The sequence below is a fragment of the Poecile atricapillus genome, chromosome 7 (assembly GCF_030490865.1).
Source record: "Poecile atricapillus isolate bPoeAtr1 chromosome 7, bPoeAtr1.hap1, whole genome shotgun sequence".
Taxonomy (NCBI): Eukaryota; Metazoa; Chordata; class Aves; order Passeriformes; family Paridae; genus Poecile; species Poecile atricapillus.
The window spans coordinates 30,163,687-30,189,195 of NC_081255.1; the positions used below are offsets into that span (position 1 = coordinate 30,163,687).

Sequence of the window (25,509 nt, forward strand, 5' to 3'; positions counted from 1 at the left end):
CTGTGTCCTCTTTTCCATTGCTGCTCCTTCTCCACTGGTGACTGTAGCAGCTGTGGATTCCTGACGAGCTGAAGTCCCAAACCAACCCTCCAGGTTGCTGAATTAGATTTCATCACACTTGAAAATCAAATGCCCACCATGAAAATGGAGCCTGCAAGTGCAACACATCCTTTGCAGAATTCATATCCCGAGTTTGTGAGCCTTTTCTCCCTGTAAATAAATCCTCTAGAGTTTCACCAAGCATGATGGTTCTTTAAATGGCAGTTTGATGTTAAAAGAAAAACTGAAACACATCAGAGCTGAAAGGCCTTCCCTGGGAAGGATCAGACTGGAGCCAGCAGCTCTTTACAGAACTATCAGTGCACCTTTCAAAAAGTTTATTTTTCTCCTCCGAGAAAAGTGTTTTATTTCCTATTTCGGAACTCAGAATGCATTTCCTTCAGAGGAAAAACTCATTCCAAGGTAAAAGGAAGCTTCCCACCAATTTTAATTGTGAAGAACATAAGGTGGCAAATATATGGTAAAATTTTCAACCAAAGGATACTTTTAGATTTTTACAGCAAACCCCACTGCATCACCATTTTTGTTACTGTAATTTTCTGGTATGAGGCTGGTCTCTGGAAGGCCCTGGACATAAAAAACTCACCTTGCTGAACTTAATTCTCCTCTTCTGGCTTTTCATCCACTAAAAATAGTATCTCATGGTGACTGAGACCAAATCTTTCTACTCTGAAAGCTCTAAAATCCCGTGAAGAGGCTGAGACAAACTAAGAAAACTCCTCCATGTTCAACCCTTTGTCTCAATCTCCTCTCCATCAGACCTCAAGACAACACAAACTTGTTTTCAAACCAGAAACAGCATATTTTAAAGGGAAAGAAAAAGATACTGATCATCTGTATTAACAGTACAGAATTTACAGAAAATGCAACATCTCAAAGCAACTTCTGCTCATTTCAAATCCAGCTCACTTCCGACACTGAGAGCTGTTCCTACACCTCTAATAACTGTTAGAGAAGACAAAGATGCCACAAAAAGGTTTTTGGTTTTTTTTTCAGCTAGTACCTGGCAGTAATTCTTCCTAATCCTTTATTTTTCACAAATGTCTGAGGCTGAATGGGCAGAGATTGATGCCTGTTAACCTGATTTTCCTTTAATCTATTGTCATTTCCTTTCTTTCCTGGTGAGGAGTATTTATAGAAGTGGTGCTACAAGAGCCATGAAACAGGGTTGAAAAGCCAGCAAATAATATCAGATCTTAAAAGACCTTTTTTATTAAAAAAAAAAAAAATCCCCATTCTGTATCTAAAAGCCCCTTGAATGGGCAACATCTGAGGCTATTATTCTCATTGAGATTTTTTCAGGTGCTGATAAAACATTTTAGGGTGATAGATGAGCCACAGGGCAAACACATCCATTGAGATAAGACTATTTAAAGCTCTAAAAACTAATAGCTGGAGAGCTGTTTCACTAATAGACCTGATATTTCCTGCCTCCACTAGGATAATTTCAGAAAGAGACAAGCCATGTTACAGGTACTCAGGAAATCCTATCAGGGTATCTCCCCCATATTCCTCACTGTCATCAGCTGAAATGTGTAATTCAGTTTCACCCCACTTTCAGACAGAAAGTAAAACCAGAAAAAAACACCAAACCCACACATTTATTCTTCCCCATGCCAGTCTTACCTCGGGTATTTAAAACTAAAATTTAAAATTATTTATTAAAAATAACGATTTTTAATGGGGCTGATCCTAAAAAGCAAATCTGTGAGAAGACCAATTCATGGAAGACCTCAGCACAAGAGAGAAATACTCTTACAAATCACAACTTTTGCAGCAGTAACATCAAACCAGAGCCAGGAGCAGGAGGCTGAGTCGCAGGATGGCACAAACAGGAGCAGAAGGAGAAGCCAGGAGCTGTGCCTCCACGTCCTGATGCTCTGATGGACTTTCACTGTGTCCCTTCATCACCGCGTGCATCCCACGTTGGCTCAGGGAGGGAATCGTAGAGAACAGATTCAAACCTCTGTGGAAAACTGCCAACAGATATCCCCTTTCATTTCTTTGACATGATATTCTTCTGACTGAGAACAGCATTTGCCAGGAAAGCAATAAATATGAACCTGACAGAACAGGAGTTCTTTAGAAAGCAAAGAAAGAAAAAAGGAAACGGTGCATGAAAGTGTATTTCACAACCTAAAAAACAGCCAGAAAGAGGTTACCTTCTCTGTTGCAGCAACTGTCACTGAGTAATGATTAAAGCACAGAAAACATTGCCTTTAATCCAACGTGAGGGAGTGAAAATTGCATATTCCCAGTCTGTACAAACAGTTGCTTTCCCAGAAGCCATGGCATGGAAAGGAGAGACATGTCAGTGTTCTCACTGCTGGAAAACCACAGGCTGATGCTGCAAACTGTTTGCTAATGAAATTCTCATTACTGCAGGAGATCATGGCCTTAATTAGCATTGGTTAAATTGGGACCATTTCTTGAAGTGGTCATGTCTGAGCTGGGCACTCCCTTGTACAATTTAGAGACTCTGAATTACAGCAGTATTAATGTGATACAGCACCTAAACACAGCACAGTGAGAATCAATTCTTATCCCTTCTGGACTCACAGAACAGGTCCTTCCCTCCCTCCTTGAGATTCCCCTTCCTCACCATTGTCAGAATACACCTCAAACCTGCTCATTCTCCATTTTGAAATTGAGTTTACACAACAGCTGTATAGCATGAGACATTTTTTCTTATTTTTCCACCAACTTGACCGTGAGGGTACCAGAAGAGGAGCAACAAGACCAGATTTAGCCTTCATTGTAAAAATGCATTTCAGTTTAAATCCATGCTTAGCTGTGGTTCATTTAAGTTGGTGTTTTGTAGCTGGTTGAAGACCAGAGATCACATTCTTCCTTCCAAGGACACCTGGGTACAGTTACCTACACACAAATCAAAATGCCATTAACACTGGTGTGCTTTCACCACAGCAGAATAACCTTTATTCTCAGGTGGGATCCAGGTATTTCAACAATGTTCATTGACAAAGGCAAGGAGTGTTTCACCATGACCTACTGGGCATGAGACATCAAGAAATAGGAATACAATAAAATATATGTGCACACATCCACACCTCTCTTTCCCCCTGTACGTAAAACATGTATTTCTTACACTTAAATTTTACTGCATTACTCTGTTGGCAGAGAATGGGAAAATTCCTTCTCAGCTGAGCTTTATTATCAGTTCTGTGCACATTACAGGAAATTTTGGGGGGGTTTAAAATGCACATCTTCAATTTCAAATCCCACTTGAATGAAAAAAGTGAGCAAAATTAATTTCAGCTTCTCATGCCACAAAGATAAACCAGCTTTAGGAGCTTCACACAGCATGGGATGTCCCAGGAAAGTGGGATGATACAAATACCTCCTGGTTTGGGATGCTCATCCTAAAACACCCAAAATGAGGCCAAAAAAGTGGAGGCAGCAATTAAAATCAGCAAGTTACACATTTGCAAGATAAGCAACACTTAGTGTTAAAGATTAATTATTCCCCAAATTGAGGATTTTCTCCTTTCCCAGATATTGCCACTGTCAAAAATAAAGGTCGTGCCAGACACCAACATTGCATTTTAAGTCTGGCAGAATTATCCCAGAGGAACACAAGCTATGAAACAAAACTTACTGAAATGACACCTTTTTAAAATGTTTTTATTCATAACAGTATTACATGGTGTGTTACAGAAATTAATGGAAAATTTCTAAAAACTTGTTGGCTTCTGTTTTTTGTTGCTGAATGCGTTACACATAAAGTTAAAAATAATGTGTCCGTATACGTTAACAAATGGTCGTTATCTGAGGTAAAGTTAAAGTAGGTTTAGAAATGTACTGCAACAGTCATTTTATCTTTCTCATCTTTATTAAAAAAATAAGTGTCAGAATGCAGAAATAAAAATGGATGAAAACCACGGAGTAAACATTTTTGCAAAGAAGGTGCCCAGTACGTTATTGAGATGAAAGGTTTCATCAGACACTTGGATGACTACGATCTATCAAAATATCTTTTCATGACAGGTAAAGATCAAGAACCTACGGGGGGGATGGTAACAGGATGGCTGGTGGGGTTCCCTGGTTTGTAAATTTAAAGTGACGAATTTAGTGCTAGTGAAGGATGAGGGATTAAACAATTGCACAAGCTGGATATTTGAGTTATCTACAATACTGGTACAGTGCAGAGGCCCTGCAGCCCTCTCAGCTCAGCATCCCAGCCACGACAAGGACGATCCTATGACAAGACAATCCAGAATCTGTTTTTATTCATGAGCGTTGGCAAAGGTCAGACAAAGGTCCGTGGTGATGGCCCAGCTGTCTCCCGAGAGAGACACCAGAATTCCAGCCTCGTTCCCTCGGCACCTATTTGTGAGTGATCTGTTTCCTACAAATGTGATCCTCTGAGACATCCATCTCTTCTTTCCTCTGTGTTTCACCCCATAACTGGAAATGCACTGACACTAAACCTCCAATGTCTGTGATGAACCAAAACTGGGTTTGTGGTTCCATGTGCGGGACAAAACCCAAAAAAAAGCCGCTGAGGAAGAAAGTAGCACCACTGTGCAAATCAGGAAAATATTCTGACAGAAATGTCCTCCAGAAACGCTTCTACCTCTGCTTTTAATCCTGAAACACTTGATCCACCAAGCTTTAAATTATCTCCTCCAGTTAGAAAACTTGATCTTCCAATGGGAAAATACAATTTGCTATGAAGCTGTTTGCACATGACTAAGGAACAAGCATCAGATGACCATGGATGGGGATAAAATTCTCTCTGCAGGTTCATTAGGTCTATTCACAGCTAATTTCTCATTCACATACATTCTGCAATGCACATTTCTCTAATTTCTCTAATTCAAAATAAAAGAATGGGATTGTGTTGTGAGATTTGGTTGCACATACCAACGATCAGCACACCAGTTATTCTGCCTTCTAAACCATTTTTACCTTGTAATAGAGATGAAAAAAAGTAAAACATTTATAACTCCAGGCCTATTTTAATCATGACAGAAATGTAAAATTCTAATGTGTCAATTTAAAAACAAAATCTGCACAATAACCCTAAAAACCGATTAATCCTTTGATTCCTTTAACCTTTTTTCCTTTTTCTATTTTTCTTTTTTTTCTTTTTTTTTCTTTTTTTTTCTTTTTAGTGTTAAACCACTAAATTCAATATACTGTAACTGCATAGGAACGTCAGGAAAACACATTTGACCTGTATAACAATTCTCTGTAGGGCAAAAATATATAGATTCTTTATGAAAATCATGTGCTAAACATATGAACCTAAACACTGCACTTCTTGTTTCATAAATGTAAAAAAAGGAAGTTTTAAATTCTTTTTGTTCTGTGTGTAAACAGTTGGATGACTTCTATGCAGAGGTTCAAAGGAATGTCAATGGAAAGTGATCTCTTGTAAGTGGAATTATGTCTGTGTGATAATGCTAGACCATCAAATCATGTGTTCCCATTAATTTCACTAGCTGCTGACAAGCTGACTGCTTTTGGCAAATGTACTTGAGCTTCAGCCCATTATTGTTAAGCATGTGAAAAAACATATGTGATGTGAGAACCACAAATTGGGTTTGCCACACCTCCCAAGCGCTGCAACTTGCTACCTTCTCTACTGTGTAATGGCATTAGTAAAAGAATTTTCATAACATTTATATTTACAAAAAAAAATGGCAATTTTCATTCGAACTCCTTAAAGCCATTTCCCCTTAAACATTTGAAGAGTTTAACAGTAAGATTTTTTTTTTTTCAAGTTATAAAATAAAAATCCCATTTGATTTTTTTCTGATGTACAAAAAGTGATAAAGATGAACAATTCTGATCACAGAGTCAGTTTGTTATTCCAAAATCCATGCCGTCCTTGTCCCATTTGTCAAGTCCGCTTCATCCAAACTCCTAAACCAGAAGCATACCAGTATTATTTGGCAAATGATTTTTTTTTTTTTTCATCAAAAATGGCACACAGAGAAGAAAACACTTGTCTGCATAGCATTACAGCAGCAAGATACCGAAGAAATAAAAATATTCCTTTTCTGCACTTTGTTTAGAGTTTCCTAGGAAATACTGACTCTTTTGTCTTTCCTCAGTGGGACTCGATGTCCTTTCTCTACCCACAACAAGAGTATTCCAACAGAAAGCAGCATTTCTTCCTCATGATGTGCTAGAACTTAAAGGTCCATTTGGCAACATTTTCAGTCAAGGATGGAAAAACAACCAAGTTCTGTTCTGTGGTTTCAAGTTGGGAATCATTTCTGCAGGAGGCGTTTCGCTGTTAGAGCTGTCACTCATAAAAATACAGAGTAAGAAAGAAAAAAAAAGAAAAAAAAGAAAAAAAAAGAAAAAAAGAAAAAAAGACACCACCAGCATTTTGTTGTTGTTTAAATATGTCTACACAGGGGGAAAAAAAAAGGGTCAGGATCAGCCTGATGTAAATGATGATGAAAAACATGTCACCGTGACATAGAAAGTGCCAACTCGTGCCCCAAAGGCTGTTGAATGATAATGCCACTGCTGCATACAGACTCTGCTTTTTGCTGAAAAGAAAAAAAAAAGGAATGTCTAACACCAATAAATTTCAGATGCTTGTTATTTATAGGTGGCACACAGAAGGTGACAAATGTTTAGAAGAAGATGGAGGAGATTTCCTAGTCTGAGACCCAGCACTTGTGGGGACGGGGCTGCACTCGTGGTATGAGAAGCAGGGAGAGTTTTTGTTTTGTGCTGCCGTAGGAATCTTGCCATTAGTTGCCAAAAAAAACACATCAGGAACACTCATAGAGCCAGTCCAGGAGGGCAATCTCTCTCCTTTGTCAGACAAAATCAATCAGAAAAAAGCATGAAAGCCAAAGGCCCGCCAGGTTGTTGGGTTTCGTTTGAGTCTTGGAGCACCACAAGCCTGTAACAATGCTATTTCTTAGGTCTGTTAATCTGCGCGTAGAGAGGTTCTGCTTCCTGGGGATAACAAAAATAAAATGAGCAGACATGTCTCCAGACAGCATCTTCAGAACATTTTTACAACATCTGCTTGAGAGCAGCGATACCTTGCGAGACAAAACCCACAGGAAGTGTTCGCTTTCTGTGCTGCCTTCAGTGATCGTGGCTCCCCGTTTGAGCAGTGAAGAAAATGGGAATTATTTCCCCAAATGAATGTTTACTATCCATTTCCTCTTCCAGCACTGACCATCTGACCCCCATTGCTGGGCATGGAGATATGAAGGAATTAAATGATAATTTATAGGTCTGGATGTTTGGAAGTTCTGAGAACTGCAGCCCATGTACAAGGCTGAGCTTCCCCCCAGCAGCACAACTGCAGAACATAACTGTGGGTTTTGCACAGCTCAGGAGAAAATCACTTGCAAACAGAAACTGCCACGGAAAGCTGAGCTAATGAAGCTGTGATGGGATTTAAAACAACAACATGAGTGGCCCATGAAGAACGAGGAGCGGCAGCCCCCAGTTTGATTAGGAGTCTGTGGAACCATTAGTACAATCATTAAAGCTGGGAGGAAAGCATGTCAACTTGATAACAGATACTTTCTTGGGGATTTCCTGGATGTGGGAGGGGGGAAAAGCTGCCATGTTCTTCAGTTGTTGCTTCATAGCTGACACACCCTGTGCTTCCTTAACACTGCGTTCATCTCGGCTGTGGTGGGAAGCAAACCATCCATGGAACCTGGAATCCACTCTACTTCATTTCCAGAAACTAATTTATTAAACTAAGAGTGACATCTAAAAAAGGAACAGGACAGGCAGAAAGGCTAATTAATGCCACACTGCATTAACTCTCCACAGCTTGATAAACATTCAAATACCACGCCATGACGTTGAATTTAACATTGGAATCAACTTGTGTTACAGCAGCATCGTCAGGAGCTGAGTTTTGAGAAAAAAAATCCCTCAGAAGGTTGGCAGATCACTGGGCACTGAGGAGCACAGACTGGTCTGCCAAGGGATGGCACAGGATTTTAATCACAGTTCATCAAAGTGATGCTGGGGATGAGGGGAACAGCCCAAAGGTGGATCCAGAGGGTGCTCCAGGCTCTGTCCCATCCCAGGGCCCTGTCCTGCCCTAGAGTGCAGGAACACACAACAAATCCAAAATATGACCTGTTCCCTCCACACTAAGGAAAGTTGTCTCTTATTCCCCGAATCTGCTGCATTTCTGGAGCTTGCAGACACCCTGCTTCCCCAGCCCCTGCCCACATGGAGCCCTGAGCACACTACGGGCACTGCAAGTGAGAGAAATCCTCTGCAATGATTAAATAAATGCTGCTGAAATTATCCCCAGCAAGAAGCAAATACATTTTGTGACCTTGAAAAACTGAAGGTAATCAAAGGAGAGGACTGAGAGTAAATAACTGCTTTTCACACACTGTGAGTTAAGTCTACCTATGCCAATTTTCACGTGCAGGCTTGAAGCTGGCAGAATGATCTATCACAGCTAGTTCAGAGAAAATCTGTACTAATTAATGTGTGAACCTGACACACACCAGGCCATTCTTCAGGCAGTTGCTGAACCTAAGGTCATTGCAAAGGGAAGTGAAAAGGAAGGAGGAGAAGAAAAGGAGAGGGAGGGAGAACATCCCTTAGGAACAAAAGATGTCAGTTTTTCAAACGCCTTCAGGGAAAAAAAGGAGCTTTTCAAAATGTCAAGTCTGCTTGTTAGAGCTGTCCTCAAATGTCCTTCAGATATGCAGATGTGCTGAAGTAACAGGTGTCCTAAGGTGCCACTGGACTCCACACCCTTGGAAGAGGAGGAGGAGGAGCTCCTCATCATCATCAGCACTTCCAACAAGCATGAGACAGCTTTTACAATGAGAAACTTCTTTGATTCATACCCAGCATTTATCTGTACAAACACCTGATGTGGCAAAGGCCTGCACTTCTCATGGATTGGAATAATTTCTCTTCCAGCAGACCAGAGCATTTTGCATCAAAAGTGTGCTCTTACTTCTTCCTTTCAGTTGATTTCTCCCTTCAGATGCCTAAACAAGAAATTAATTGCAGCAATTGTGTGCAGTCTTCCCAGCCAAAGGATTTTGGTCAATGCCTGAGATTTGTTTTCTAGTATTATTTTGAGCCAATTCAAGCCTGCTTGCTTTTAGCCCAACAATGCAAATGGTGTCTGTAAAATTTTGATACTCAAGAGGGCAAAAGAGAAGAGCAAAGGACAGTAAAAAGGCAAAAGGAGAGTCGAGTGCTGTTGACTTCATGGACAGCTTCTCCCACAGTGCCAGGCACTATTTTGGAGGGTCTTAAAAGGAGAAATAACCCCTCCCCCCTTTTTTTTTACATAATCCACACAAAAGTCACAGGGCATGTTATGAAAAGGCAGGTGAGCATTAACTCTTCTCACAGCCTTTCACCAGCATTTTCTGCCTTCTATGACTGCATTAGGAACAGACACAGAGGGAAGGAAAGGAAAGAACTGGTCTTTGTCAGAACAGAAAGAGAGGAACAAATACAATAGCAGACAAAGCTTCTAATTCACATAAACCCCTCGAATCTTGCAGAGTTTTCCTTGCTGAACTGGCCCAGAATCACTTCTGATGTGCTTTCATCAGCCCACAGGGAGAAACCAAGACAAGAACAGGAAGCACTGTTTTTTTTTGGTTTTTTTTTTCCTGCTGTATTCCAGAAATACTTCATGCTGCAAATCACCATATTCTCCCATTTTAAGGGGGACAAGACAGCAGCAAACACCATTTCTGGTGTAGTCCACTACTGTGTGAAGCAACAAGGGTGCTAATGCTTTAGAATAACATTATGTAAATGCTAGAAGTAAATTTGCATCCCATCTGAAGATATTAACACCTGCTCCTCAGCAGAACTAATCACTGGAGAGCATCTCCTGAAAGACTCAGCACCTACTCGGGTTTGCAGGAGTGAACTCACTCAAAAAACATAACTGTGGGTTAGGAAGAAACTATTTTTACCCTGGCAGCCCTTTGATCACTGCGAGGCACCTGCTCCGTGCAGAGCTGCAGGCAAGATGTTCTCAATTGTGGAGGTGAGGCCCGCACAGATTTCTGTGCCCTTTACAGCCACTTTTAGTCCTGGCTGACTGATCACAAAGGGCAGGCTCAAATGATAAAGAGTTTCATGAAATAAGTGTGCTGGAGAGCCACACAAAATGAGCATCTTGTGCTGGGGATGCAAGTGAAGGGGGTGGGAGTGCGAAGCGTCTTCTCTGTTTTTTTGCATGCTGACCCATAGGCAAAATAGGACAGAGTCAAGTTGGCAAGCGGGGTTGAAATTAAATATCTTTAGTGATAAGACAGGTCATTCCTATTGTCCCATTAACAGCCAGTTTTTATTTATTACTTTTTATAACTTACTAATATTTTGTTATTTTCTCACAGCCTCCATTAGCAGCATAAATACAGCAACTTTCTAGTTCAGGATTATGCCTGGAAAACGCCTCTGTTCTTACCATAAACCTACCCAGGAATATTTCCTAGTCTTAAATATTCAGTTTCATTATTAGCATTCTAAAAATCTCTGTCATTTTAGTAGTGAGATGGATGCTGTACATCCATGAAATGAAAAAGCAATGACAACTACTCAGGAAGATGAACCTGCTCCTTATCTTGGTCCTGATATAAAAATGAACTGCAGCCAAGAAACACTGATTATTTCTGGGCCCCTCTCCCAAAACAGTAGCCACACCATTATATCTGTCTACAGATCTGTCATCCACATATCTTTCCATCTACATATCTGTCAATTCTCCTTTGTAACAACTGAACCCAGTGGCCAATTTGAAGCAAATTGTTCAGAAGTATCAAAGATGCTGAATTTTCACAAGTAGATTTTTAAAATCAGTTGTCATGCAGAAGACAGGGAACTTCTAAATGACTTCATCACAGAGGAAGCGAGGAGAGCTTGTCCCTAAATTGAACTGTTGGGTTGCAAATCAGCAAGAACACAGCTCTAGACAAACTACAAAGAATGCTGTCTCTTGTTTAGAGGAAGAAGTTGGAGAAAGGGAAGGGTACAAGGTGACCCCAGGTGGGACTGGTGACACTGAAGAGGTGAGAAGCCCTTCTATGAGCTGGCCACATGAAAATGGACAGCTTGAAGGAGACTGCAGCAGCAGAGATGAAGGCAAGCCTGCAGGATACCCCTGCTCACAGAGCAGCCTGAATTTCTCTCCTCATGCCTCCATACTTCCTGGGGAATAGGAACAACCAACTGAGCAGGAGACCTGAAATGTTAATTTTAGGATTTCTCTGGAGTGAAGCAGGACTCCCCAACCTGTGATCCCCTTCCAAAGACACAACACTACTTGTCTCAGGTTCCCAGCCCTGCTCAGCGCTGTGTCTTCAGCTTTAGAACAACAGCTTTAGAGCCTACAGCAAGAGCAGGTCACCTGTAATTAGGAATTTCTCCTTGGACTTCACCCAGTTCCTACTGAGCCAGGTGAAAGGCTGGAATAGGTCCTGCAAATACAGCCTGTAGTATTTTGAGCCTATTTGAAGCCCTGGTGCAACAGAAAAGAGGCAGAAGTAAGAGCAGGATACAGAATCAGCTTGATATTCCCTCCTGAGGCTCACTAAGCTCCCAGGTAACCCAAGACTTCACCCATAAATTGCTGTTTTCTCTCCACTTCCTAAAACCAGCCCGAATAAAAGAGGTATAGCAGCCCATCCCGGAGCTGACTAAGATTTTTAGGAACATTTATCACCAAGCACAGCACTTGCTCCAAGATGGATGATGGCAGTGGGCCACCAAAGCACCACCAAAAGCTGATAGACAAATATTCTAATGAACTGTTGCTCTCCTGACAGCGCTGATGGCATCGTGAAGGGTGTGACACATTTTGAGGGCTCCTAATTGTCTGCACACATTTCTCAGAACAACTGAACCATTTTTTTTCAGGGAGATATGCTCTAGCCACAAATGTTTTGAAGGTTTTTTGAGAATCTCTCATGAATGATTGCCAGTGCAAGTTTTGAGCTGGGCAGCAGCTCAGTAGAGTTGCGTTTGTTCCTCTGTTCAAACTTCCTGCTTTAATGTAAAATGTCAACAATAAGAAATGTTTAAGACATTTGGTAGGATCACAGCGAAGAAACAGTTCTTTCCCTCTCTTTCCTTCCACCACAATTACTCCCCACAAAATCTAAAGACAGCAGTAGGGATTAAACATAAATAATTTGAAGATGGGAATCATTTTATCCTGTATTCTCTTCACCTCTTCTGCAAAATCACTCTCCATCCTCAGCGCCATGCATGAGCAAAGGGGAAACAACCAAACACAATAAACAGCTCTGCAAAGAGTTAATCTTATTTCACCTGTGGAAGTTGGGCTTTTCTGCTTATCTTCAACCATAAAGGGACAAAAATGTAATACATCCATAAAATGTCACATTTACCTACTAAGAGCTCATAGCTATTTCTGGAAGGGTGATTTCTAGAGCAGCTGCTGGAAGGATGAGGATTTTGAGAGCTGAAGTTGAAGGTTGCAAAAGGAAGAGAGGGAAAATAGGAGAAAAGAAGATAATAACTAGATGATAATATAGAGTATCAGAAGGAATCAAGAAACCAAATTTCTGTGGTACCTTGAAAGATCAGGGTATAAAAAACAGGCAGGTGGATATTCTGAATACATCAAGACAAATAAAGATATTTTATGGGCAGAACTGATTTCAGGGATGCTGGGAACAGACAGATTGGACATTTTTGCACACAATGCTCTGTTCCTGAGAGGTCCATTCAGCTGAGTTGTTACTGTGCTGTTCTTGGGGTAAGAACCATGTTCTAAAGAGCAAAGTAATCTCCCATCTAAGCCACAAAAGTGGCTTTTATGCAGACTGTGATTCTTTGGCACGACATGTTTCTCCCCATTAAGTTTCTCTCCAAATGCAGAGCTCAATACACAGCTCCACAGTAAGTCCTGAATTGATAATTTTCCATGGAGATTAGACTTCCCGTTGCTCTGACGACATCAGGCTTCAGAATTAGATGGGCTGGCTTTGGGAAGTGGATTTCCTACGGACTGCTGCTGAATGGCTCTGCACACAGGCACAATGATATTAGTGGAACTTCACTGGAGAGAGGCTTTCTTTTTTGTTCAGCTTCCTGTTCCTGCCTACAGCTTTTAGGAATTACTGTAATACCATAATCAGGAACATTAGTTAACATTTCCCAGAATATATTTCTGAGAATTATACGTATTTTGATGCGAGGCTCTACAGGGATTAACAAAAAATGCAGCACAACCATATGCAACCACTGGTAATACACTGTTCTCGCAGCTCTGAATTTCAGAGCCACCCTGACTGTGATAAACCATAATAAACAGATGTATGTGGGTTTTTTTCCAGAGTGTGGGACTCAGATAAAGGGCAAATCCTCTTTCATGATGTAGGGAAGAACTCCTGGAGTGGTCTGAAGCTGGGATAGCTGGGGATGTCAGTGCTGGCCAAGGTCAGGCAAAGGCACAGCCAAATTAACACGTGGCACCATCCATCTGCAGCAGCAGCTCTCACTGGAGTAAATAATGAATGTTCTTGCTGGAGGAGCTCATCCCAGCTTGACTTTCTCCTCACACTGTCACTTCTAGACTCAAGGAGACACAAAGCTTAATGCTGCTTTTGCTGCAGCCCCCAGGAGCTGAGCTACAGGAGGGGGAGATGCCCTCTCACACCACCACATATTATTAAGAGAGAACCTCATTATTCCCAAGTGGATCAAAGTTAAGTTACTGTAAGGTTTTTTTAAATCATATTTAATGCACACAGTAAACTGACTCCTAACGAAACTACTCATTTTGACTTGAAACTAAACAGAGGATGGGTAAATCACTGGCAAACCCAGTGGAATTTCTGTACAAAAATGGGAAGGGTTCTCCCACTGCTCTGGATTTGCTCCAGGAGCTCTGTGCTGGAGCACAGAAGCCACATCAGATCATGTACTTGGGCAATACCAAACAGGAGTGGCAGACGGGGAGAAGATAATGAAACATATTCTTCAAACAGCAACACTAGAGAGTATTTGGATGGAATAACAACGCTCAGCAGTCATAAAACTTTGTAGCTTCACTGTTTTTTTGGCAAAATATATTTACTGTATTGAAACAAATCACAGAACATTCACAGGCAGCCACATTTTCTACGTGTTCTGTAACACAAAAGATGAAAAGATCATCTTTCCCGTCTGTCTGGGTTTAAATGACTTACACTGATGAATAATTTTTAAAACATCAGTATGCCAATGGTAATATGAATGATGATAATTTTCAGATGTTTTTAATTTGCAGTTGGAGATAAAAATACACAAACCCATTTCAATATTTTTTACATGCAGATAATAAACGTGCTTCTTCTACTGATTATCCCATTGATTTAGGGTAGAGACATTCATGTATCATTACATAATTTTATTTAATGACTGTTATGTCTATGGGTAAGATGTCTTATTCCATTTAGTATGTTACATCTGACTGAAGGCCAGGGTGGCTTTGATTAAAAAAATGCTCTGCCTAATATGTCATTAGTAGTGGCTCAGTTTCCCTATTTGCCCTCAGAATTTGAACACCAAGTAAAATAAGTCTACATTTCTTTAAAGCATGCAGGCAGCTGAAACACACATATTTGCATAAGCTGCAACACTCAGTGAATGGCAAAAGCCATGCAGACCACCAAGCACGAGGAATACACTGTGGAGGATGGAGAGGAAAAACGGAAAAGGATGAAAAGGAAGAAAAAAAAAAAATAAACCATGCATCCATGAAAGCAATGGCAGGCACTGGTGGAAGAGTAAGTGAACACCTCAAGGTGTAGAGAAAAAAAGGACAGATACCTACCCCAACCTGTGCTATCTAGCTACCGACCTGTGGACTTATAGTATCACCAGTTGGCTCACCAAAGGGATCACTGTTGGAGGAGGCCTGAGACCCATCAGGCTAGAATACAAGAACATAACACCTTTTTTTCTCAACAATAGAAAGTGAAAAGTCAACACGAGGTTATTTTCATGCTGTGGGCATAACAAGTACATCCTATCTCATGAAAACCAGAGAGTGAGGCCTCGCCGCTGACCCGCTCTCCAAAGCCGTAGCGGTTTCCTACGGCTGCTGCAGGCACCAAAGGACCTCACCAGTTCCTGCTGGAGCCCAGGCAGGAGCTGCCACAGACTTCAGAAGGTACTGGATCAGGCCAACCAGAACTGCAAAAGGCCCTGAAAGCCACGTGAAACAGAAAGAGTCCAAACTTAGGTTATTTTGAGCTTTTTGTTGTACCGACTCCCTCTTGCCTTTGGCTCACTCGGGCTCCTGCCTCGCTTATCCCTGGTGATTTACAGTCATTGCTTGGGTAACATTTCTTGCTTTGGTCCATAAAGGCAAAGAAATCACAAACCGAGGGCCAGAACATTGAGGAACGTAGCTAGGCAAGCAACTGGGATGCAAGAATGTGCAAGACAACATCAACCATCATCTTTTAACACACAAACTCTTCACATCTTTCTCTGCAGCCTCATGTTTGTTGTTTTACCCCAAACTTCCTTTCCACGAGTAAAGTGACTGCTGGTGTGCTAAAGAGGACACTGGGTACAACCAACATGTACAGCCTTACATATGAACTCTGAGTTTGGTTCCTTGTTTGCAGTGTTAGTGCACATCAGCAGAAATGTTGTGCCAGCAGCTGTCAAACCCAAAGCAGGACGGGAATTCTGGCTGCAGTTCCCCCATAGCCACCACCCAGCCCTGCTGGAAAAGTTATTTCTGACACTGCAGAACAACACCTCATCAGCTTTTATCTTTCCTAGCTAAAAGGAGACAATGAGGATTTAGAAACCCTGTTGCTACTCACAGCCTCTGGCTCCTCACTTTTGCTTGGGCTTTCAAACCCCTCTTCAAAGAGGTCGTCTGCAGCAGGGTCACTCGTATGAGATGCTGATGATTTTGATGGAGAACTCTGTCTGGGTGCAGGGGTTGGAGCTAAACAAGGATTAAGGCAACAGCAACAATTATTCTGTTGATTTCTTCATAAAGACACTTCAGCACAAAATTTGCTCATGCTTTTACATCCCTCAACTTTCACCACCCTCGAGAACCATTCTCTACTGAGGAGCTGCAGGAGATAAATTCAGGCACAGTTGTCATTATCAGTCCCATGGGTTGGATTTCATTTGGCAACTTCCAAATTAAGTTTGGCTGCATCTGGCCTATGTCTTTATGAACCTGGGAGACACCACTACATTACATGAGGAATGTGTGGGTCGCCTGCCCTGTGGCAGGTAAGTGAAACAGGTCTCTGACTGACCCCTGGTGAATCTCATTAATTCCTCTTTTCAGAAATCTGTAAATCCCCCATCACCATGCTACCAACACTATAAGCTTATTTTACAGCTCTTCACTGAATTTCCCCACATGTCCAATATGTCAAGCTACCAAAATAAATACCCATCCCCTTATTCTGCAAAGTATGGATGGGACATAAGTGAAACCAATTGTAAGGTTGAATGGCATGGGCTTCTACCAACCAGCTTGCATGTTCCCATTAGAAAATGAATTTTACTGTTTTAGAAATTAAATCTCAGACTGTAGCTATCTGGGCTGCTCATTTCTATGACCTCTGAAATTCCTCTCTGATCTTTTCCTTAATGGCTGGAACACACTTCTTAAGCCAGAAAATGCATGAAGGTTCTCAGTATCTGGGTCAGAATTTAAGAAGGGATAGAGGTGCTTTGAGGAGCAGCCATGCCCATGGAAAGGGATGGCTGAAAGCAGATAAATACTCACGTGAATTTGTAGATGGTGTCGTGGAAGTCACAGGAGTCAAATTTAACTGAGAGATGTCAAAGTCATCACAATCATCTGCTTCCTGTGCCATCCCAACTTTGTTAAAGTAACTTGAGAAGGCCTCTGAGGTACAACTGAGGGAAGGCTGATCTGGTTTTCTTGATGGCACTGGTGGAGGCTGAGCCATCTGGAAATCTTTAAACATTTCTTTTCCCATTTTCTGTCTGGGCCTGTCTGTCTGCGGACTCGATCTGTTGGAATCGCTCGTGGGCGGGACGGTGGCTATAGGAGCAATGGTACCTTGAAACATGGCTGCTTGTAAAGGCAAAACAGTTTGTGTTGGCATGAAGGCAGTTGGCTGGAACTGGCCAGCCACGGATGGCCACGGCTGCTGGGTGGGAGGAAAGATCCCGGGCTGGCCCCACGCGATGGGCTGTCCTCCCTGCATCACCTGAGCGACTGGAGGCTGGGCACCCATGGCCAACTGCTGTTGAACAAGTGGTTGCTGTCCCCAGAAGGAGGGCAGGACAGCTCCCATGGCAACATAACCTTCAGGGAATAAACAGAGCAGGAGGGGGGGAAGAAGCGGGATGAAAGATTTTAATGGCGCTGTCGGGAGCACGCAGGAAAAGCGACGCGATAAATCAGAAACGGGCAAAGCTGCACCAGTGATCCCAGAGCTGCAGCACACTCGGGAAGAAAAACACTGAATTCACATCACTGCACAAATACTCACAGACAGAACCACAGGCTGGTGGACTCTGCAAAGCAATCATCTCAAATTGCATCATAATGCTGCTACTACTACTACTAATAATAATAAAAAAATCCAACCCACAGGATTTCAGATTAAAATCCTCACACTTGGTTATTACCCAATTACTTGAGAACATCAAAAAGATCTTGAGCTTCTGCTGCACTAAATACCTATTAACAACAAACTGCTTCAGGTATTAGGCCAACATAACCCCCTCCAGTTGAGGAGGAAATTAAAGATTAAAACCAAAATTATAATTGCTTCCTGTCAGACCTGAAGCCTCCTTTAAAGCTACCAAGAATTTGACTGTGTAGGAATTACAGGATCAGGTGTTTGTCTATTTACAACAACAACAACAAAAATGCTCTGAAACTAAAACTCCTGTAAAACATTTTACAAATTAAACCAGCTAACATAATTATGTTCCACTGATAGAAGTCCTGTGCTTTACAGATAATGCTGTTTCACATTTAAATTCAATACTTACCACTAATACTTTGCATAATGTAACTTCTCTCTCAATTTTAATACTGCTATAGCTTTAAAACTCTTGTTTCCAAACTGTTTCCTCAGTCCTCCTGTACCTTTTCCTCTTTGCTTTATTTCTAGGCTGGTTTTGTAATCACTAATATAAGGGTGGCTGCTATACTGTAAAGAGAAAAGCCCAAAACTCAATGAAATTAAAAAATAAGGAACTGAACTTTGGGAGACCTAATTCCTAAGTGATGAAAGGAGCAGTAGCTCAGATACATTTCTGTTCTGAGAGATGTCCAGGATGGATTCTCCAGACATTCTTTGATCTCTCCCCTGCTGTGACTTCATCCCAGCAGAAATTTCCATCTGACATTATCCCCAAACACTTCACTGCTGCTGTAACCTGCCTGAGGTACAGTGGCTCATCTGGTGCCATCAAGGGAGGTAACCAATTAGAAAGTCACTGCTGAATGATTCAAGGCACTCCTCCTCCTCCTCCTTTCTTTTCCTAAGCGGGGCTGAGAGCACTGGGAGAGAGCAGCAATCAAACCACAGTGTCTGTGCAGAATGCACCCAGCTTTTGAATTCTGAGCACTCTGAGGAACACAGGGAAGTCTAGAGAACATTCCAAGATTTGACAAAGTGAAGTATCTTTGAAGTGTAATCAAATTCTCAGCCTCTGTTTACTGGAGACAACAGAGGATATTCCCTGCTTTCACAGAACCCCCAAATCTAAACTCAATGCTGTTTTCTCTCTTGCTCCTCTACCTAGAAATTCTGTTATCCAGATGGCTGAACTATGCTTGAACTCCCAGTGACTTTTTTGGCTTCTGCTTTAAAAAATACAGGCAAATTCAAGCTAATGTACTCCCTGCCTGTTAAAGACTCGCTTTGCCTTGCCCTGAAGCACTGACCTCAAAAGCCTTCCCCACTTCCAGCCTGCTAAAGTCAATGCCCCGAGAACAGAAATGCAAACCAGAGCTGGGCTCTGATCCCCAGACCTGATTCCAGACTATAATTCCAGCACATTTCTTACCTGAGGGTACGGCAGCAGTGCTGAAAGGTACAGAACCAAACATGTCTGTACTAGCAGGGAGTGACTGGGATGAAGATGGGATAAAGGCATCACCTGGAGTAGCAGGAGTCTGAAGAGACACAGGGAGAAAACACAAGGGTGATGTGTCAGCTGCAGCTTCTGCTGCACACTGCTGTCACATCACCTGGAACTCTAAAAATCCAGGCTTGGATTGAAGCACAAGAAAGAAGAAAGAATGGGAAGATGTAGAAGGAAAGAAGCAACAGAAATAAAAGTATTAGAGTTTGTTGGAGATGGGAAAAAAAAGAAACAAATGGAGAAACTTTTCATCAGAGGAAAAAAATGAAGGTGAAATTTGCCTGGAATACATCACACACAAAATATTGACATAATTTCTTTCTCCAGAACAGACATTGTGATTTTAGGTGTTAGGTGACAAAATGGAAAGGCAGTGACCAACGCATGAACTTTTAAGTTAACAGTTAAAGTAAATGAAATATCTACAGGATTTATGGAAAACTGAATAAATATTGCTTCTAATTAACAAACAGGACTAGAATCATAGGTCTACACTAAAGGAAAAGCCAAATCCAATTGAGTAAGCTGAGGATGAGCAGGAAGGGCTTTGATTATCTGGTCCCAGACATGATCCAGAATATATTGCAGATTTGAGGCTCCTGACCTCCAGCACTTGAATTTTCTCAGTATATTCACACTTCTCTACAGCTTCATGTAAGGCTTTATATGAAATAACACAAAAAGCTTTATATGAATTTTTGTTTGTCATCTTATAATGCTGAAAAACATGTTAAGACTTTTTTTTTTTCCTTTGAAATACATCCAGCCCTTTCTCTCTCTCCCTCTCTCTCTCTTTTTACTTCCCTCCTTTAACAGCAGTTCTGGGATCTGTGCCTGGTGGATCCAGAGACATGAAATATGAGGCTGTAACTGGATCTTCTGCAGTGCAGTGAGAGTGCACTGAAGCATTTCCCTCTGACAAACACCAGGGAAGCAGATCTGCAGCTCAGGTTGTACCCTATGTGACACTTAACACAAGAGCAGGAAAAAAAAAAAAATCAAAGGTATTTTTGCACATTGTCATGAAGCAGAGACTGCATGTTCAATTTCCTTCACGTTTTATTTTCCTGCAACCTAAATACTACTTTGAAATCCTTCCCACTGGAATGGCTGAGGACACAAATTGTAAATGTGCTCTATAGATATGCTGGAAATAGCATGCAGGGAGGAACACAGAGCAGGTTCCCTGGGTACTCACTGGGGGAGAGGTTACATCAGGAGGAGTGGACATGTCCCCAAAAAGCTCTAGTTGGGTAACAGCCTGTAAAGAGAAAAAAAATTCCATTTATCTTTTGAGGAGAAGAAAGTGTGAGTTAAGTAGTTACAACTTGTAAAGTTATCTGGTAATAACAAACAAAACCTCCCCAAAGTCCTGCAGGCTTCAACTGTGAAGTCCCACATGGAGGAAGCACCAAGGCTTGAGCTGTGGGATTTTAATATTGCTAATGGACCCAAATAGCCAACAACTCACTGTAAAACTATTCTGTAGGGAATTTTCCAAAATGAAAAAAAATGAATAAAACATGAAACAACTATCCAGAACAGGACTGGATGCATTACTGCTCAGCCTTTAACATCAGTGAGTTCCAAGTGTGATTTATGGCCAGTGCTTCTCCCTGGCTCCTTTTCTAAATCCTCACTTGGAGGTCTTAAAGCATGGCAGCAGCACATGGAGTGCCAGAAGGATACAGAAGGGAAGGGCTTTTAAAGTGCTGCCTGATTTCCCCTTGCCCATGGGACAGGTGTGACCTGGATAAGTGGACTTGAAGGAGGATGCACAATTGGGTTATTGCAAGTTTGTGGCTCTACATTTAATTCTTGTTAGAAATATTTCCTCGGGACGCCCTTCACTGGGAGCTCAAAACAGGTCACCCATGCAGGCCTGGCTAACTGGACCAGAAGAGAAAACACACTTTATTATAAGAAGCATTTTGAGTGGCTGCATAATCAAAGCTCCTTCACATGTTCTAGAGCAAATTTACTCCCACCCACCTGCAAAAGAGTTCAGCTGGAGTTCAGGGATGTTAAAGCACAGATCCCTCAGAGCTCTGCAGGAAACCCAAACCCCATCCACCATCCTTACCAGGGTGGTTATACTGCAAAGCTTTGCTGAGAACCAGAACTTCTCCTCACTACCTTTCATACTGATTTTCCCAGAATCACACACAAAACATGTGGGAAGGCACAATTCTCATTATGAACAAGATTTAATGCAAATCTTAGTTTAGCTCATTGAATCTCCTCCCCATCTTAGGCACATAAACCTTGGATCCTCCTATCACCCAGACAGGTCTGACATTCAGTTGAGTCTTGTCCTCAAAAGCAGCCCCTGAAAGCTTTGGGCAGTAACCAGACTGGCAGGTCAGGCTTTACAGCTTTCCAAGAGACCAAGATCACCCCAAGATTTTTTCCTGCCTTTAACCTTCCATTACAAATTACCCCTTAAGGAGTAAGACTACACATATCCAAAGTTTATAAATTTTTGTTTTCAATCCAATCTCTAGTCCCACACATAAAAGCAACACCACAATCACTCAGAAGTGGAATTTGTCTAAGCAGCTCTGTTGATTCTCAGCTTCACATCACGATGTACCCAGGGATGAATTATCTCACATTTTCTCACATCATGTTTTATATTAAAAAGATCACATTGCTTTAGTGCTATGACAATGCATTTTCTTCTTCTGGGCTTATATATCCCTCTAAGTATCTGCATGGAAATGCAGAAGGGAAAAAAAAGGAAAGACACATTTTCTTCAGGGTGCACCAATTGTAATGCTCTGTACTCAAATACTGCCAGGAATAGCTTCTGAAAAAAAAACCCAAACAAGCAACAAACCCAGCCTAAACCCCTTCTGCAGTGTGCACAAACACATTAGGCAAGGGGTGTTAAAATGCCCAGGAAAGTGGGAATAATGACAACAGCAGCACTCACCTGGAAATCACTTCAAGCCTCCTATAGGCACTACTGACTCAAGAGGTGTCAGGTGACACTGAAATACTCCAAGAGCCACTTTCCTCTCATCTCTCCAAACTGCTTGTTTAGCATCACCCCAAACCTGCCCTTCTCCTGCCCCCACCATGAACTATTCACTGTTTGCTGATAAGAAACACTTGTGTCCTTTCCATGAGCAAAAGCTGCCCTGTGCCTCCACCCCAGATGAGCAAGCCAGGGAGGATGGGAAAGGGCAGGGTGCACACAGCTATGTGCAAAACTATACATTCCTTAGTGGAAAAAATAGTATAGGTTTCACAGGAACACTGGAAATTGATAGTCAGTATACTCTTGAACTTTGGATTATATGAGATGCATTTGAAAGGTGGTAACTCAGATTCCTGTGCCTCCATCCTCCTGGATAATGGGAATAGTAATACTTTTCAGAGTGCTTCAAGGTGATGGATCTTTGGATACTCTTCATAGATATAATTTTGCTAAAGCTCTGCAGACCCATTTCTAAACAGGCAGCTGGAGAGAGTGATAGGAAAGTCAACAGCACTTTGTTATTATAAACCCTCGCTCACAATATTCCCCAGGAAAGAAAAATACATTTACAGTGGAATTATTTTTTTTACAGAATAGCAACCTCATATGCAACAGGAACTACAGAACCACATCAGAGAATGTAAACACAAATTTAGTGGGAACACAACACCTTCATTTACTGACTGGAGGCAGCTTTAAACAGCAGCCCTTGGAGCTGGATTTTGAAGTCCCAAATGGTCCAGGAGTCTTTTTTCTACAACCCAGCTCTCAGCCTGAATAAATGAATGCATCTTCTCTGACACAGAGCTGCCTTTATCTACTTGCAGCACATGAGATCCTGGACACCAAGCACTTATCTTTTATTTCTGTGATTTCACTGTCACTGCAGAACTGATTTCACCCCTTATGCTTCATTAAGATTATTCACATCTGATATTAGCTACGTTCCAGTGAAGTTAATCCCAAGCTGAACATTTTCCAATTGCACTATTCCTATAGGTGATTTCAGCTATATTTCCTTAAAATATTTTTTAGTGTCACAACCTTACCTGAGTGACTGAAACAAGATTTTCATCAATGTCCAGCAATAAGTTTCCATTCTCCAGCTGTAAAGCATGATTTATGAAATGAGATGAATGATTTATGAAAATGACATGAATTTCTGAGCATGAAAATGATAACCTCCATAATTATTGACTTCAGCATTGAAATGAAAACCATTTCCATCTTGCTGTGAGCACAGATATGAAATCAGGCAATCAAAACAGTGAGTCTGAATGCTGCTGGGATGTGGGGCAAACATACACTTCATTTGTGCTAAATCTCATCTTCTGGTGTATAAAGCAATTTTACCACTTGTGACACACCTATTTATTTTCCTAAATATTTATTAATTCAGCAGTAAGCATACCCAGTGAGTTCTGATCCTGCTTACATTAATGGAACTTTTCCTAGGTTTGTGAAAGAAGGGATTTAACATCCTCAGGGGAAAAAAGAATGATTGAGTTTTGGATGACAAAAGCTCTAAAACCAAATATCTTCAGAAAAAACACATGTATTTCAAACTTTTTTCCTGCCAAAGAGTAAACATAATTAAGATAATTAATTTCTTTCCATAGCAATTTTGAAAATGACATGAGTCAATTCAAGTTATATTTAAATCTATAGTTTTTCTGCATGTAAATATACATGGGAATATACTGGCCTCACATCTGCACATATCTGTATCCATCCACACACTTAGCACATATTATCACTTCAGAATGCTAAATTTCAGGTAACATTTATTGTAGTGTTGGAGACTTCATTTCTGCAGACACAAACAACAGCAGGCTGTCGAAAATCAAGTCTAAGATGACGGAGAAGCTTCATACAAGTTACCAGCCAGTAATTCCACGTCACTTAAAAATCTCACAAACAGCTTAGAATGCTTTCCCCCCTCCCCATCTCATCACAGAGCTGAAGAAAAGAGAAAAAAATGAGTGGGAAAAGGCAAAGTCAAAGTAACATAATGCCACTGTGCACAATCAGCAACAGATACAGTCCTGTACCTTCCTGGAGCTGACCCTGTGCTCCCCCAGCCCCAGGTGAGGAGAGTGTGAGAAAAGCTGTGTCCATTTACTCCAAGAACTCCAGAGATGTTGAAAATACTCTTGAAATGGAAGCAGGAGGCTTTCAGAGGGCCCAGGTTTGGGCAGCAGTTCATCACTTTGTGCTCTGCCAGCCCCCTTGTTTGCCCCCTGCACCAGAAGCCTGGAGAGAGATGCTCCAGCTCTTGGTCTTTCTCCACGTGTGGATTCCTCCATGGAATTTGGTTTAATTATTCAGGAAGGCAGGTGTTGAATGTGAGACCCCACTCCAGCTCAGCCAGGAGCTCAGCAGGCCCTCACCAGCAGCTGTGCAGGCCAGGGTGGAAGAAGGAGAATTAATCCTTGTACCCCGGTGACATTAAACCTGGTGTGAAAGCTCCATCTCCTGTACAGGCATGTGAGACATCCTGTCAATCCTGCAAACACAAAATATGGAAATCTGGCTCCTTAGAGCAGCAGCACCAGTCCAGGCCAGGAGTGGTTTTAAATTAGCAGAATTCCTCATGACTCTTTTCATTATTCACTAAAAAATAACTTATTATCCAGGAGCTGGAGGAAACTCCAGAGTGCACAAGCAATGGTAATCAGAGAATATCCAGAGCTGAAAGGCACCCATAAGGATAAGAGACAAGTGAACTGCAGCTCTTATAAACCACATAAAACTGATCCACTCCAGTACTCCCTCTGATCACCAAGTCCTCTGAAAAACATCTTTTCTAAGTAATGCAGAAGTTGAGAATTTAAAAGGGAAATCTGAAACAGGGCTCTTGTGCCCACAAGTGTGAAGCACCTTCTTCTTTCACTCCCATACAAGTATCAAGCCAGAATATCCAACTTCTGCTACTCAGTCTGTTTTTCACCAGCAGCAAGGGATCTACACTGACATATGGCACGAGAAAACCTGCTTAATACTGCTGTACTTTTGCAAACAAGATGATAAAAGCAGCATCTCACAAAACGTGGTTTTGTAATCTCAGAGAATGGAGCAAAGATGGTGCTTAAAAGCACGAAAAAAATACGTGGTAATTAACTTGTACTCTGCTACACAGCTCAGCAAGAAAAAAAGAGTATGAAGGATACTAAATATAGCAAATAACCAGCAATTAGTAATTAACCTTTGAGCTGGGTATTAGCTATTCAACTCTTTTAAGGCAGCAGAGGGATTTAAACTTAAGTTTCCTGCATGTAGGGTGAGTGTTAGACCACACAGCCCAGCAGACAAAAGAGGAATCACCCAACCACAGCCTCTCTGCATCTCCAATTCCCTTTTTCTGACATGGATTTTCCATGCAA

General features: G+C 41.5%; 1 protein-coding gene across 4 annotated transcripts in view; it reads right to left on the reverse strand.

Moving 5' to 3' along the window:
- Positions 1-1,367: 1,367 nt before the first annotated feature.
- The window catches only part of DAB1 (DAB adaptor protein 1), a 144,884-nt gene continuing 120,742 nt past the window's right edge, over positions 1,368-25,509 (reverse strand). For 2 of the 4 annotated variants that reach the window (XM_058843190.1, XM_058843188.1), the window contains exons 8-15: positions 23,176-23,232; positions 20,342-20,404; positions 19,066-19,174; positions 16,799-17,347; positions 15,867-15,994; positions 14,861-14,959; positions 2,124-7,005; positions 1,368-2,036 (exon numbers count right to left, since the gene is read on the reverse strand). In XM_058843190.1, coding sequence (XP_058699173.1) covers positions 14,876-14,959; positions 15,867-15,994; positions 16,799-17,347; positions 19,066-19,174; positions 20,342-20,404; positions 23,176-23,232 — 990 coding nt within the window. In that variant the 3' untranslated portion in view covers positions 1,368-2,036; positions 2,124-7,005; positions 14,861-14,875. Of the gene's footprint in view, positions 2,037-2,074; positions 7,006-14,860; positions 14,960-15,866; positions 15,995-16,798; positions 17,348-19,065; positions 19,175-20,341; positions 20,405-23,175; positions 23,233-25,509 lie in introns of those variants that run through there. The other 2 variants (XM_058843189.1, XM_058843191.1) reach the window with 2 other exon arrangements.